Raw genomic sequence first — 17,347 nt, forward strand, 5'->3', positions numbered from 1 at the left:
TTCAACATTTCTAAAAATAAAATGTGTGTGTGTGTGTGTGGATACAAGCTTACTGAATATTTTAATATGATTAATTAAAAATTATTCAGTAACTAACTGATTCATTTTTTTTAAACTGTAAAATTTATAATTATTATTAAAAAAAAAAAAAATAGGGATACTTAATGAAATCAGAAAAATTAAATATTATGTTGAAAATTAAATAAAATGTGCAACAATCGTTTTGTTTTTAACATACAACCGTTAAAAATAATGATAGTAAAAATAAAACTTTTAGAATTTTATAGTATAAATAATTATAAAATAAATAATAATTATTATTATTATAAAATATCTTAGCTATACAGACAAGAATTTAAGAAAACGGTCAAAACTCCAAACTTAAGGTAGAATAATATAAGTGGTAATTAATATTATTTATTTATTTAACTATAAATTAATAAACAACAATATTTATACAATGCATAAACTATGTTTGATACAATAACTTATAATATATTACACACAAGATAGTTTAAACTTAAACCAGTATAACATACAAATATGTTGAGAAAACGCAGTTAATTAGTATATTTTGATTAATAAAATAAATTAGTATTATATTTACTTGATATTATTTACTCAGATTATATTATAATTACAAAATACAGACATGAATAACGTCACACACCAGATTTTGAAGTATTAATATAAGCAATTTCGAAAACTTTTTAATAAATATAAATAAATGCTATAAACCGTTTAATATTGATTTACAAGAAGAATTTACAGTAAAATATTATCACATTGGTTAATAATAATATACTTATGTGGCTACTAACCGGAATATTATAATTTATGATTTTTTATTTAAGTAATGTCCGTATACTATTTGCATTTTATTTTTAAACGAGTTTAATATTTTGTAACAAACTTAATTTTAAATTAATAGTGGCTATATATAACGAGTCTTTACAAATTGCAAGTATATCAGAGACTGGAGATAACACACAGTCAGTGCCAACCCAGCCATACTTATATTCAGTCACATAACAATAGTAACTACAGTAAATGGTATCATAGTAATACATAGTAATAATTAAACAATAATTATTTAATGAATATAAAAACAACATTAACATTATGTATTATATTGGAAGGATAATAATATATATTATAAAAATTGACCTTATCTGGTATGAGTATTGAAACTTTTTGATAGTTTTGTGCTATTCAAAAAATAAAACAAATCTTACTTGTCAAACATCACAGCGCAGTTGTACGTAGTTACACTATGCAGTGTGTAGTTGTGTCTAAATGTGTAAATGACCACTATATACCAACTGCTTTATATGGAAACGGCTGGTCGGTTATCAGTAATTAAAAAATTAAAAATTAAAAATTAGTTTGTTTATCAATTACACCAATGGCTTAAAAAGAAGATTTTATATAATTTTTAAATGTACCGACTTTATACGTTGAAGCAAAGATTAGTCTGGTTTCCTCCAAATAACCCCACTATCGATGTACTAATGATACGTTTAAACTCATTTCAATAACAAAATCATGTTAACGCAATGTTTAAATAAGCAACTGTTGTTGTACCCGTTATCAAACATTACGTATCTTGTACAATAACATTAATATAATATATAATAATTATTACTTATATATTATTATAGTTGAATATATTTCTTCCTCTGTATTGGTATTTGCCATTTGAATAGTCACCTCGAAAACTTCCATACACACTTCTGTCAAATCTAGGGAGTCGATTACAAAAAGAATCACCCGAAACATATTTAATGATACTGTTCGAACTTTGATTGCAATACAATTTATTACTACAATTGTTTTGTTAACTTCGTTAAAGTGTATTGATTTTTTTAATTTGATTTTATTGGTTTATTAATGCAAAAATTATACATAATAAATTATGATTATATTGTACCGCAAGTGCACAATGAAATATTGAATACTGAGCTGTTGACAATCAGATGGTATAGCATAGTATTATATTTTACATAATTTTATTTATGTCTGATATGGGACATTTATTAGTATATTATTTACGTAAAACCATTATAGATCAAATAATATAAATATTTAATTTCTTATTTCTAAACGAGCCGATTTCAATTTGGTTCGATGTAATAGACATGTGACTGCCTAAATATCAACCGACTAGTCGAAAATAATTATACAACGCACAATGCACTAAGTCTACTCGTATAATTTCATAAACAAATCATATACTAAATGATTCACTAATCAAGTTAATCTCTTTTTTCTTCTAATAATGAATTTTTATAGTACATATGAATTTTTGCATTTTTATAAATATACCTTACGCCTATACTTTCAAATTCTTAATTTGTTTGTTCTACTTTAAGAGATTCAAACTTCTATTTTTTTATAAAAAAAAAACCCTTTTTTATACTGTAAATTATTTAATGGATATTTGTTCTGAACATTTTAACGTACCAAATCAAAATTCGATTGAGTAGTTTTTGAGTTATTACTAAGGATAATAGGATGATAGATCCATGATAACTGATTTGGATGTTGTGTGGACTATGGATATTTGAAAATTTTAGCAACTGAAATTAATCATCAAAATTTATAATTTGTAAAAAATGTCAAAATATAATAAATACTAGATCAGATATTACATTCCTTTATCATAACTTATTAAAACCATTTTTAAAGACTATTATCCTTACTATAAACATTGCAATAACTGAGAATCTAATCATTTAAATTGTGATTCAAGTAGATCAAAATTTTCAAAAAATTTTACAATTAATTATTCCCTACATAAATTACAATAGAAGTGACCTACAAAATTACATAAATATTCACAATAAACTTTTTAGGGTTAAACCAAAACCCTAAATATATCCATTATTAAAGAAAAAATAGAGTGCGCATGCTTAGTGAATCATTATATATATGCACGTCAATAGATTTAAATATATTGTTATGCCTATTTTCTGGTAAAAGCATTTTAGGTCGTGACTCATAAGGTAAATATATTTTTTTTACCTATACCTACTGTTTGATTATACTTTCACTTTGAATCAATCATAATACAATCGGGTAAAGGACGGTTTTTTCCCCTCTATTCCAAGTTTAATTGCGTCCCAAATGCTTGGAATATACATTGCCTTCGGCGCCAATCGTACAATGTGTACAGAGGCCAGAAATAGTAATTTTGAGAATTACGCTGCGGTATATCTCGTTCGTCATAATAACGCGATTGAAAAAAAAATAACACATGGATTACGCTTTTACAGTGGTGTTTGCATTCGTAACGTAAATCACGAGAATACAAAGAAGCGGTTTTAATATTATTAATTAATAGCAAATTATATTACTCAAAAAAAATTGCGTCTATTATATAAACGCTGATTTCTATATTTATAACGGTACGTGCACAGAAAAAAACGGAACCGCTGCTGTAGTGACTGTATAATGCGTATCTTTATGTCACATAAATAATGTGTATGATTGATAACCAATAACTATTATATTATATTATATGATTTATTTCACAGATCAGAGCCACAGAAGAAACCTTTTCTGTTTACAGGGAACAGCGATATCTAAGAGAGGTCTCCCCACAATTTATTGTTAAAAATTAGTCAAAATTAAATGTTTTTTTATTTTTTGAAAATTGAGTATACATTTTATATAATAAAAATGTATTAGGTTCACTGAACAAAGCGACAAATTTATTAGTTTACAATATTATCTGTTTTTTTTTTTATACGAAATAAAAAAATTAAATATGTTAAAATAATATTAATACCATAATTTTCAAAGAATAATTGTACGTATTTTATTGCTTATAAGCGACATGTGCATTTCAACATTAATCCACCTGAGTTAATATCTCCATCTTTAATTCGGATTGGTCTTAATTTTTATTCTCTTATTGTTGGACGTATGGTATACTGATATATAATGTTTTTTTCTAGCTGATAAATAGCTTGATATCTTGTCCTAACATATTTCATTAATTAAATGTTCATGTTCCTAAATGTCAGTCGCATTATTGTCCCATATTGTTTATAATTCCATTAAATTATACATTGTACAGTTATGATAATTCTCTTGATTGCAGAGCCCCAGAATGTAATGAGATGAAAATTCTCGATTTATTAGGTATGAGATATTTGTAGGATACAAACCATTATTTTTTAGTCATTTAATGTACATTTTATTTAAATATGTTACATCGCGTAATTTGATTTGTTAATTATATAATTTCTATTTTCACAGTAAATATCAGAGATTTTAAACCTTTTTATCCATTATTTTGAAATAAAAATTAATTTTAAGCTCCCCTGCTAACTTTTTAATGATTTCCGATAATACATTTGCCTTTGATTATACTAACAGTTATTTTCTTTAATTTGTATTCCATATTTACTTCTAAGTCTTTCTCATTATGTTTATATACAATCTATTATTAAGTAACAATGGCTAATTTATTGTACGATGTTTATTCTTTTTCACATGCAATATTTGTAATATTATGTTTTAGGTCTTACGCCCGTGTATGTTGAATATTATATTTTCTCTTTAACTGATATTACTACCTAACTTGTTTGTTCCAGTTAATAAAGTATAATTTATGTTCTGCATTAGTTAATACCTATGCCAATAGCGATTGTAATAATTTTAAGATAAGATTGTATTACCATATTATACTTAATCCCTCGTGGGCGTGTATGCTAATATACGTATAAATAAATAAATATGATGTCTATTTTGAAATTTTGTAATGAACATTTAAAAAAGTATATTTTGTTTAGTTTTGTTCTAGATTAATATATAGGTAATATATTATCTACATGACTTTATAAAATATTTCATCGTTGTAATACATATATGATTAACAAACTTCAATGGACAATTACTGTGATAAATTTATAAGAGTTCGTATAGCTTTAAAATAATATTTAATCTAAACCTAACAGAAAAAAAATTTATAAAACTGAAAGTGTTGGAAGGAAAGGGGTAATAGGGTTGAAGTTGTTTTGATATTGGAGAGATACCAGTGATATCACAAACCTCCCTCTAAATACGCCCCTAGCCAAATGTATGGCTAACAGTATAGGTACAATAATAATTTACTACTTATAATTATATTATTATTTTACACGTACCGAAATTATCGTACACACAATTGATTTGGCTGAACAAAAAAGATCCTTTGTATACGCCCCGTAAACTGAATTTCACGAACTATTAACCGCAAGTATGGTATTCCGAACTAGGTACCTATACCCGACATAGTATGGCATTATTATTTAAATTGCCATAAAATTAATAGCATGGCCTATATGGCCAACTTTAAACCCTTGTATGCGCATTAAACACGTTTATAATAATCGCTTTTGTGGCGAAATATCTATTAACACTATACGGGTAGAAAACAGTGTGAGCCGTTCGATTGTCTTCGGAAAAACGCATTCAGAATTGTACACCTACCTATATATTGACGTTCTACACGATAGCCACAGCTATTATATTTATATTCGATCCTTACCATTAGGTATAATATAAACATTGTACTGTGCGATCTTGTGATTTTATTTACGATTTTTCCTATGGGCTATTTTTCTCATTTTCTGACATAAACACTTTTTGAAGAAGTAAAATCGATAGGTAAGTGGACAGGGCTACTATGTTTTCAGCTTGAAAAAAATACACCTATAGTATTAGATCTTTTAGGATAAAAAAAAATTGTCTGCAAATCCATAAAGGAGTTTATATATGATAAATATCTCTAACTTGACGTAATCTAACCTAACCTTATATCAAGTATTATAGCAATAATATTGTAGATAGGTACCTACGGAAAAAAAACAGTCGTAAAAACTAAATGAGTGTTCTATTATATAGATTTTCTTTTTTTGAAATTCTAACTACACCATAGTTGGGTCTGCTCACTTTTACAAATACAATTAAAAAGTTTAAAATCGATTTTCAAAAAACAACCAGTTATTTTAATTAGACAAAAAAATAAAGTTTCAAGACTAAAAAACAATCTTCTTTGTATTTAATATCAAAAATAACTAACAGTCTAGTCTTAATGTACTTAATTCTGATTTTTTCAACTAGATTTTTAATTAATAAACTTATTTATAAATTATAACTATAGTAATAGAACATACGCGTATGAGAAGACATAAATTTTGACCACTCATTATAGTTTATTCTCCGGGATAGTGCATATATTATTTTAAGTTGGTTTAACCGTGTTACTACATTCATATACGTGTTATAGTAACTGTGCGAAATTAAGGTTGTGTTATAGAGTCAATTTACATAAACAAAACTAAATAAATTCGAAAACAGTAGGTATACGCATAGTTGGCGCAGTTGAATGTAATACATTTTCTGGCGAGAGCACAAAAATTTGAATTTACGGCCACACTTGTCAACGACACCGGATCTTGTATTCAGGAAAATTACATTTTAACTGGACCCCATCCCCTCTGGAGCTTTTATAGCACACCACAAAGTAGGTATACCAAAAATAAAATAAATATAGAAATACTTGTTTTCCCTCATTTTAAAATAAATTGTATTTAATAAGGAGTTTTACTATTATTTTTTTTTTTTTGACAAAATTACAATGTCTTGTAGGATTACATTTTATGGTTTTTTACATCTAAATACCTGCAGCACCGAATAATAAATTATATCACACAACACGTCTAATCTTTTTTTTTAGCGTTTTCACTTTTATTGAGGGAAATCAAACTATATTTCATTCCAATAACCCAGTGCTTGTATGTACGAGTACGTAGAAAAATAAAAACGATATTATTGATTATTTTTTTTAGATATTATGATTTTTCTTTTAAGTAATTATATTAAAGTTAATTATGAAAACCTGTAAAAGTTTGTAGAAGTTGATTCATTAAGTCCAAATTTCTACAGAATTATTATTAAATAACATTTAAAAAAGTAAGAATGTAAAAATTACAATATTTTAAAGTTAAGGTAGATCTTGATTTTTTCGTTAATATCATTGATTTTATACATAGCAGATATACAATATATTATAAACATATATTTATAAATTTTATCATGTAAGTACATTTAATGATATAGCGTAAGAACATCAAATATTGACGCGTGAATTTTTAAGTTAGCAGACCAAGACTTAACCCATACGAGACATTCGCAGACACATGTGAAATCATTTTTTATATTGAAATAATGAAGTACATATTCAATGGTTTTCAGAATAATTTTTTATAACAAAACTTTAAAAGCTATATAAAAAAAAACATATCATGAAATACACACCGACACACCGTATACAAAGATATATCATTGAATTCAAATTTAACATACACATGACCTATACGACATGTCATAATGTACAATAGAGCGATACCCATTTATAGTCTACATTTTTATTAATTATATTGTACAAAAATTATTCGATTATATTGAATCATTTGCCAATCTTTTTTTTTTACTTTCAAACTTCACTAAATCAAAATTTAAGAGTTAATGAAGTAATTTGATGTCTTAAACACACATACCAATTTAAGATTTGAAAGATTATATAAAAGATGATCTGCGTGTACTTAAGCCATTAATAACTAAATGTTTTGATTTTTAAGTGCCCAAAAATAAATTGAAAATTGTTCGCTAGTAATGCAGCTATATTTCTATAATATAGTTACATAAGAATTAAATATTTCAAAATGTTGATAAATTTTTGACTATGATATTGAACAAAAATATTAAAATACTGTATTAATATATTAATATGTTTTTATATTAATATATTAGAATCAGCTAACTTATTATAACTTTTAATGTATAACAATAACGATATAGCCATCTACCGGCAGTATCATACGGACAAGTCATCAACGGCCTTCTAGAGCGCATCACACGAATAAAATACAATTTTCTCATAGCCACTTAATTTCACAGAGATTATTCCTGCATTTTAATTAATACGAATGTAATTAAATACTATTTGCAAATAAATTTTGTTTTAATAATGATTTTTGTGCATTATATTATCAGTTTTTGCCTTAATAGTACATAAATTGAAATCGGATAATTTAGTCTTTTAATCATACAAATGTAGACAGAGTTCGATCTATATCACTAAATTGTATATTTACGATGAAGCGTCCAACTCATTCGATAATCCACGCTCGAATACAGGTTGTACCTTGTTTTTGTGATCATATCGAATTACCCATAATCTATGTGTCTTTATTATCAAAATTACGAAAATTATAAGCTACAAGTAGTTTGTAATAAAAAAAAATGTATTATGTTTAAATATGTCAATATTTAAAAATTCAATATAATATTCCTTATGAGTATTTAATTCTAGAAACAAAAAATAAAATATACAGAACACAATTATTTTTTATAGCCATTTTAAGTTCAAAATTGAATAAAATTACAAATGTTAACAACGAATGACAATATATATTTTTATAAATCAAAAACATTATTCATAAGGACATTTTTAGTTTTAGTTTTTTTTATTTATTATAAAAGGACAATAAAACATTTACAATTTGTATACAAAATAACACAATAAGCTAAGTAGATAATAGTAAAAATAGGCATGATAGAAGCTGGAGTCCATTGACTACTTCAAACTAGTTTTGTTTATTTTATTTCATTATTTTTTTTTTTCATTGTTAGGCTATTTAAACAATTAAATCACAAGACCAATTATTCTGTTGTTAGGTGGATTATCAAGAATAGTGGCAAAGGATATTTTTGATATAAAATCTTAGTTCATTTTTTTTTTTTTTATTTATCATTTGATTGATAGATCTGATGATTTTTTTATAACTATCAGAAGGGTTAAGTTTGTCACACAAAACGTACTTAAATGAATAGTTCCAATAAGTTTTTGTGTGTCCGTAATCTTGGCTGTAGCAAAAGAATTTAACTGGCTGATGGGAGACACGAGGCTCTTTTATTTTTATTTATGAATGACAGAGGAGATAAACTTTGAAAACTTCTGTTGTAAATATTAGGTTCTAGATCGATAAAAAAAAAACAGCGGTAGTGGATATTTTCTATTTTATTAAAATACATTAATTACATTTTTCAGAGTATATGAAGAAATATAAGTTATTTTTATATTTTGTCTAGTGAAATTGAGTAGTGAAAATGTCTTATTACAGCAGCTCTAAACACTTACTCATAATTGAGCTAGTTATTATTATCCATGGCTTCGTTATTAGACCGGAGAAGTTTAATTAAATGAGGATCTAAAACTTTTACATATGCTTATTATATTATTTTGTATTTTACTATACGCATTGACATTTTAAATGTATTTTAAGATATTATTTATAGAAAAAAAATTAATTAAATCAACAATAATTTAACATAGAAATAAAATAAATGTTTATTACCTGCAGATTAATGATTATTTTAGTAATCATGACGACGAATTTACCATAGGCCTTAAGGACGGATGAAAAAAGAATCGCGGACATATTATAAGAATTTATAAATAAAAACAAAGAAAAAGTCAATTGTTTGTTCGTGTATATGGCACACGGCCACCTGTTGACGCGTGGTTTATTAAAAAAAAACTTCTTTATCGACTTTTTAAATGGGTAGACTTGTTATTTTTGCAAAATGTTAGTGAAATAAGGCTCTGCAAAGGATATATCCCCTTCTTTCGTCCATTAATTACACCACTACTATTAAATGTAATTAAATATAAAACTGTGTATTATTATCATACTATCGACACTTATGTCATAATATTAAGTTAAAAATAAGTCTGTAATAATTAAAATTTACGCTCCAAATGTATACATCAATCATAGAGCCGAATTCATTCATAGGTTTTATTTCATGTGCCGAATCCTAATATGCATCCCGTCAAACTATCGGAAAGCGGAATCAGCTATAGATAGTTAAATAATGTATTTAAGTCCCGAAACCAATGTTAACAGTCGTGAGTCAATATCGGCCCGCCGTACGGTATTGAAAAAAACTAAAAATAAATGTAGGTGACTACACAGTGACAAATTAAAATGGCGACCGTGCTTATATTTTGTTATCAGCCGTCAAGGTGGCGACTATTTTAATAACACGTGTATTGGTATAACGATTACAATATCGATGAACTCGAGTAAACAAAATACTATTATATATAAAATATGTTATATACTAGTGGCGTAGCTAGGAATTTTAGTTGGGGGGGGATTTCAAAATCGTTCATAATAGTCATGGATTATATTAAGTCAAATACACAAGTATATAGGTAGTAATTAGTAATTAATTACAGTAAATGAAAATAAAAAAATAAATGATATAATAAAGCGTCCGCTTTGTCCCCCCCCCCCGTAACTACGCTATTGTTGTATACTATACAGGGGATCATGTCTATGACAAATTAAATGTTCGTAGATTTATCCGCATTCGCAATTGAAATTATTGAGTGCGTTTCGTGTGTATCCGATTCGTGTACGCACATTACGTTGGTTAGTTTCAACAGTTTCATAATGATCGTGTTTTGAACGTGTAAAATGAATGATGATTAAATAAATTGACTGTACATTAAAGTTACTACTTATCATAGTATAATCATACGACGTGGTACCTATAATAATAATAATATTTATTTTTGCAAATATAGGTACATAATACATATAAAAATTCGGACAAATAAACAATATGCAACACTCCCTATAAGCATAGTTTGTATTGGGAGAGTAGAGCTTAGTTTATAAGTTAAGTATACATGTTATTATGTCATAGCAAGTTAAAAATAAAAAATAAATATAAGTGACAGAATTACAAATAGGTAATAAAAAATAAAAAATTTAAACAACTATAAACATTTTTTCAAATATTACTAAAGTATATTTTATATGAGAAAAATTTAAATTCCTTAGTACTTTTGAAGTTAGATAAATTAATATTCAATTTTTTACGTAAATTTTATTCTACCATTAGTGTACATTGCGAACCAAAATTATTATTACTACTTGAAACAATATTTATATTGCATTTATATCTAGTATTATAATTATGTTTCACACGTCAAGATGATGAGTGATGACAATATTAAAAATACTCTTTTTAAATTCGACATATTTAAATAAGGATCCGCAGAGAAGATAGTGGATAGGCATACATATCATAGTCCATTATTATTGGTTATATCGAAATAATTATAATTTATAGCTAACATTTATCTGACGGATAACCATTAAACGTGTTCATTGTGAGACCCCCCCCCCCCCCGTGTACGTTGCATTAAAGTATTGAACACACATTAATGCAACACAATATGTCAACAAAATTATCGAAAATATTAATAGTTGGGATATACGATACCTACCCTTACCAACTTTAAATTTTTTACAACTAAATGAGAACCGAGTGAATCTTAATACCCAATGTGAAATGACTAGAACGTAAAACTTCTTTGCACATATAACTACAGCAAAAGTCTACTAACAGTTACAAAAAGCTATAAAAAGAATGATCGCGATAAAATATCTCGTATAAGATTGTTATCGTTGTCTTATCAAACACTTTCTATTTCAGTTGTACAGGCACCGGAAATCTCGTTACCGTGAAGCATTCAATTAAAACAGACAAATAAACAAATAATAACTTAAAACATAGCGGAGTATTATAACCGGTAAAAACTGTAACTCGATTATACTCGATTTGATAAATACATACATAGTGTATCATACTGTCAAAATGATTAAGATAATACATAGAATCGTTATATCTGGCATTAGTTATCGTAAGATACGATATCAGTTAAAATAGGGAAAGACCTTTAATGGTTGTACGCAAACAAGTCGTCAGCGTACAAATAAATATTTTTAACGAAATCAAAAGTTGCTTAACGTCATCTACTTACTATATTATCTAAACAAATCTCAGAGTGCATATATTACTTGACGGTTTTCAATAATTAATTAATAACTACTAACTATTACTTAATTTAAATTTAAATTTAATCACACCCATATACTTTGTAATTTATTATGTACCATTTCTTATATAGTGTATTATAATATTTAGTTATTAGTTGCTCACTATCCATTTCCTGAGAGATAATTCTATTATACATATAATTCATTAATTTATAACAATTTTCGTATTGACGAAAGCAATATAATAGATTTATAAACATGATTTAGGTATAGTATAGTTTCTAAATCAAATCACGTAAACTAACCTTGTAGCGTCATTTTGTGTTCGACTTTATTCCGAATAATAAAGAAACTTGAGTTTGATGTTTTACCGGGCCATTTGTGTAATATGTATTTTCTACGTTTTCAATTAAGAAAATAAAAATTGAAATTTTTTTTTACTTAGCACTTTTTCTTTGTCAATGCCTCAATTTATAGCTTATAGCTATAATATAGGACATAGGTAATATTATTATTAAATATTATTGATTATTGCACTAAATACAATAAATTTACCATTCAACATAATAAATACTCAAACACGTATCAATGCTTTGATCTGAAGTATGCATATATGCGAAATCTTCCCTTAAATCCACTACTTGGGGACCAATAGTTATTGCATATGCCGTACAGCGTTTGGTAGACTAACTCGAACTAGGTAATAGTGGTTCTTCGCAGTAGTATATAATATAAATATTAGGTTGGTATGTGTATAATAACTCAATTAAAATAGATTTACCCGTATATATATTTTGAGTTTTAATAGACTACGTCCTGTTTACGTATACATTACGTGAAATGATGATATTTTATTAAATTGATATGTATTTGGGGAACACCTATAAAACACAGTACAGTTTATAAGAATAGGTAAATTAATTACTTTACACTTACAGTGCAAGGAACTATAATGTCCGTGCAGTGCTTCAGTAGTTTTCGGTCAGTCAATAGAGTAGACGGTATATCCTCTCGTGTACGTGATATCTTATTATACAATAATATGGTTTTTTTTTAAGTGTATATAAGATAATAATATAATCCAAATTTATTACCTATCCCGCGAAATATAGCGAAGAGAACGTGTGCGTATTATAATATTATATGCTTTATTGCCCGATTCACATTTTTTGGTACTTTTTATTTTCATATAACCACAATGAACTCGACGATCACGGGAATCTCTTGCGATCGTGATTATTTTACATCCAACCGAACAACTCAATATATCCTATAAGCATTATTAGCATATAATATACTATTTAGTATTTACATATACTTGTTATATGATCTTCGAACTGCAGTATAATGGCTGATGATCTGGACAAATACATCGACAGTTACTCCAGACAACGATGGCAGGTTTTCGTCTTACTGTTAATGGCCGGCACACCTGGGATATTCAATGCCATACAGATATCGTCGTACGTGTTCCTAGTCGACAAACCTTCGTACTGGTGTGATTTACCGGATCTAAAATCGGCAGGTTGGAGCGACCGGATGATCATTAATGTTTCCACGCCGTAAGACTAAATGAGGATATTTTTTAAGTTAGTTAACCAATAATGAATCAAGTAGGTACCTACATATATAACTAATATAGCCACTATAAGTATATAGACACCTCTGTGTGTCTATTTTTACTCAACCGTACAAAGTGACCGTTTTCCATAATATAAATATAAGGGTGTATATCTACCTGTATGACTATATCAAAAACAAAATAGTTATAATGATATCTACTTTTTTAGTACAACGCTTCACTTCACTCCTGATTTATAAGTAACAATGATCTTTTAATTTTGTTACTCAACACTTGGCCAGATTTTGAATTGGCTTCTTGTGCGATGTCAACACTTGGCACAAATACCCGTCAGCGATTTATTCATCTTTTTGGCGTGGACATTATACTCATGAAATATATAGATATTTCTTTAAACCTTATTTAAATTTATAATTCAAATAAAAGTATAGACGATGTAGAATTAATTTTATTGTTGATGTAAATATTATTATTTTATTATAAAGCTAAATTGCCAAGGGCAAATTATTGATATAAACCTCTTCTACACGTTTTAAATCACTTTTGTCAATGTTATTATAACCGTTAATACTTATCTACGTAATATAAAAGAGAAATATTAAATAACATTACAACTATGAGTGTATTAATACAGTATGCACCTTTATAATCACATGAATAATTGATTGATATTCATTTTTAGATATCAAAATTATACGTCAAAAAAGATTGAAGAATGTTCATATTACGATCGAAATTATTCAATATTCGCTAAAAATGGTTACAATTGGTCGATGAATAATTTAGAAACAGCAACTTCTAAACCTTGTCAGTATTATAGATATAGTAGCACAAAATCTGTTGTATCTGAAGTACGTAAATGTTTTTCTAAATTAATAATAATAGGTAACCTCTGAACATAAATACTTAATATATTTTATTTTATTTTACTAAACTAATCTATATAAATTGTTTTAGTGGGATTTAGTTTGTGATAATGTAGCGAAGAAGTCAAATATTCAAGCATCTATGGCTGTTGGAAAGTTTGTTGGTGGACTATTATTTGGTTCAATTTCTGATATTTATGGCAGGAAATTCGCTTTCAATTTGGCAGCTTTAATTTACATGTTTACGGGTCCATCTGCTGCCCTGATTGATTCATATGTATTATTTTTAATTGCGAGATTCTTGATAGGTGTAGCCGGATCCGGAATTTATGAATCATCGTACACAATTTGTAATAATAAAATTTGTAAATTTTAAAATTTTAAAATTGTACTCTTGTTATTAAAATTAAAACGTTTTGTTAATTATAGTGACTGAGCTGACAAGTGGTAAAACTCGTACATTACTTTGTCTATTAATGAATATGTCGTATCCAATTGGTTATGTTTTGTTATCAATTATTGCTTATTATGTATGGCCCTGGAGAATGTTACTTTTAATTTTGTCTTTGCCCATGTTTGGATTATTGATACAATGCTGGTAACAACTAACTTCCATTTTATTATTTTATTTTACATGATAATAATTAACTATTTATATTATGCATGTATAAATATTTGAATATGTCAATATTTATTACATTTGTTGTATAATAAATAATAATTATTAATTAATGTTGATATTTATGCGTTACATAGGTTTCTACCTGAATCTCCTAAATGGTTGATGTCTCAAGGTAAAAAAAAACAAGCTTTAATAGCAATGGCTAAACTTGTTCCATCAGTAATTCATACGGATATTGATAACGATGATGACCAAGATAATGTACAAATTAGGAAGGTTTGTCAATTACAATTTTTTTAATTAAGAATCATTAATTTATTAATTTTATTATTAATTACCTAGTTTTAAAGTAAATTAAACTTTTAAGTAATCGTGGTACTGGGTGAGGACCAGCAATTTTCCGTGCTTAAACCCTCCAATCACTTAAAAATTAAATATTTAAAAAGTTGTATCACTTATTATAACTAATTATAATTACTCGTTTGCAACTCAAATGTTATTTTTTATTAAAATTTCCAGATATCGTACAATCTTATTGAAATTAAATTAAAATTTAATGATGTCATTCTACAACTAAAACACTTAAAAAAGAAAACGTTTTAAAAAATAAATTTTTTTAAATATTTTGTAATGACATAAAATTATGAAAAAAAAAATATTTCCAAAAATCTCAATACATTTTGAAAAACTTATATAAGTATTTACTTTTTTTATTTTATAAATACATTGTATATATTCATATACTTGTAGAAATAATTGGTAATATTGCAGTTATTATAGTGTACAGTGACACAGTGGACATTTTTCATAATTAACATATCACATTATAATATAACATATAATTTACATATATTAATCTTAAAAATGCTGTGAAAGTTATTTAATGATCACTTTTATAAATATGTATTTTGTTCAAACAAAGTAGACAAAAAAGTGTAATGCAGAATTTTTGAAGTTTTTGTCAGCTTATACGTCACTGTTTTCTAATATGGATTTATCAGCCAAAACAGTTATTTCTTTATTTTGTGGATTATCTTGTGGCTTATCGTATTATGTTATTGGTAAGTTGGATTAGAAAATATATATCATACATATATATGTGTAGTGTAAAAATATTAACGTATTTTATTAATTTAATTAATTTATATTATAATCTTGAATGAATCTTGAAAAAATAAATACTGCGCATAAGTTCTCGAAATATTTTTATCACTTTTTGAAGAAAACCAATTAATTATATGATTATGTTATTGATTAGCATTGAATGGGGATAATATAACTGCTGATCGTTACGTATATGTTGCGTTAAACGGAATTGTTGAAGGTGTATCATACGTGTTTACTGTTCCTTTATTACTTTATGTTGGACGCAAAAAAGCAGTTTCGTGCTTTTTCTTCATTTCGGGAATATTGCAACTGATATTATTGGCTATCCCACAGGGTACTAAGTACAAAATATATTTAACAAATTAATTTCCTTAGCAACTTTAGTGATATTTAGTACCTATTTAATTTTTTTTTGTTTTCAGAAAAAGCAGACGTTTTGTTAGGCGTGACTTTAATTGCAAAATTTTTCGTGAGTGCCTTATTTTCAATTATTATTCTCTTTGTATCAGAGTTATATCCTACTACGATCAGAAATACTGGTATCGGGATGTTATTGACTTTTTCTCAAATAGGATCTATCATTGCACCATACATAGTCGAACTTTTGGTATATACAAATAACAACAAATGATAATCGTGCATGATATTTAACTATTTAAAATTAAAGTTTTTAATTTGTCATTTATATTGTTATTATTAAAGGGAGCTAAAGCATGGTATATTCCAAGTACAGTGTGTGGAACACTTGGTATCTTTGTTTCAAGCTTGGTTCTGATGTTACCCGAGACAAATAAGATAGTATTACCAAATACTCTAGAAGATATGAAAAACACTAATTCCGTCAAGTTTAGCAACTGTTTTAAATTTTAAGTGACTTTCTCCAGTACAACATCTGATTTTTATATGTCCTTATTTTTATTGAAAATCGTTTAATAAACTTTTTAAATTAAAAAAAATGTATTATAGTTTGTATGTGTATCCCTCAAACAAACAATAATATAATATATTTTATAGTACCTGTCTATTATCATTATTTTTGTTGGAGAAATATAACTTATAACCAGTCATAATATTCTAAAATATCTTGTAACTACCTATTTATAGGTAGGTATATAATTTAAACGTAACTTGCTCATCCTTCATTATACTATATTATACATTATATTGCTATCTATTATCTAAACATTCTAAACTATTTTTTCAGATTTTTTTCGTCACAATAACTTTTATTTTTAAACCCCGTACAGATATTGTGTATTAT

General features: G+C 26.5%; 2 protein-coding genes across 4 annotated transcripts in view; both read left to right on the forward strand.

Moving 5' to 3' along the window:
- Positions 1–3,623, forward strand: part of LOC113560708 (neuropeptide CCHamide-1 receptor-like) — a 143,785-nt gene extending 140,162 nt beyond the window's left edge. The window contains exon 5 of the mRNA XM_026966747.1: positions 3,537–3,623. The gene's annotated coding sequence lies outside the window, so the exon portion shown is untranslated. The remainder of the gene's footprint in view (positions 1–3,536) is intronic.
- A 9,235-nt stretch (positions 3,624–12,858) lies between these two features.
- On the forward strand, positions 12,859–17,035 carry LOC114253692 (solute carrier family 22 member 16-like). Of its 3 annotated transcripts, XM_028188681.1 has the most exons (10): positions 12,859–13,033; positions 13,253–13,471; positions 14,174–14,342; positions 14,449–14,707; positions 14,787–14,955; positions 15,114–15,255; positions 15,905–16,040; positions 16,238–16,420; positions 16,509–16,693; positions 16,789–16,956. In XM_028188681.1, exons 2-10 carry the CDS (start codon positions 13,257–13,259, stop codon positions 16,954–16,956), a joined length of 1,626 nt encoding a protein of 541 aa, XP_028044482.1. In that variant the 5' UTR covers positions 12,859–13,033; positions 13,253–13,256. The 3 variants fall into 3 exon arrangements, with proteins under 3 accessions (XP_028044482.1, XP_028044483.1, XP_028044484.1); XM_028188682.1 differs by lacking the exon at positions 12,859–13,033 and having other exon boundaries at positions 13,257–13,471; positions 16,789–17,035; XM_028188683.1 differs by lacking the exon at positions 12,859–13,033 and having other exon boundaries at positions 13,352–13,498; positions 16,789–17,035.
- Positions 17,036–17,347: the final 312 nt, after the last annotated feature.

Source organism: Rhopalosiphum maidis, chromosome 4 (assembly GCF_003676215.2).
Source record: "Rhopalosiphum maidis isolate BTI-1 chromosome 4, ASM367621v3, whole genome shotgun sequence".
Taxonomy (NCBI): Eukaryota; Metazoa; Arthropoda; class Insecta; order Hemiptera; family Aphididae; genus Rhopalosiphum; species Rhopalosiphum maidis.

Bases quoted from the DNA above. Each gene is read 5' to 3' on its own strand.
- LOC114253692 (XM_028188681.1), top strand. From the start codon at position 13,257: ATGGCTGATGATCTGGACAAATACATCGACAGTTACTCCAGACAACGA. The intron at 14,708-14,786 runs GTAATAATAAAA...TGTTAATTATAG, and splicing joins TGAATCATCGTACACAATTT to TGACTGAGCTGACAAGTGGT. The intron at 14,956-15,113 runs GTAACAACTAAC...TGCGTTACATAG, and splicing joins GGATTATTGATACAATGCTG to GTTTCTACCTGAATCTCCTA.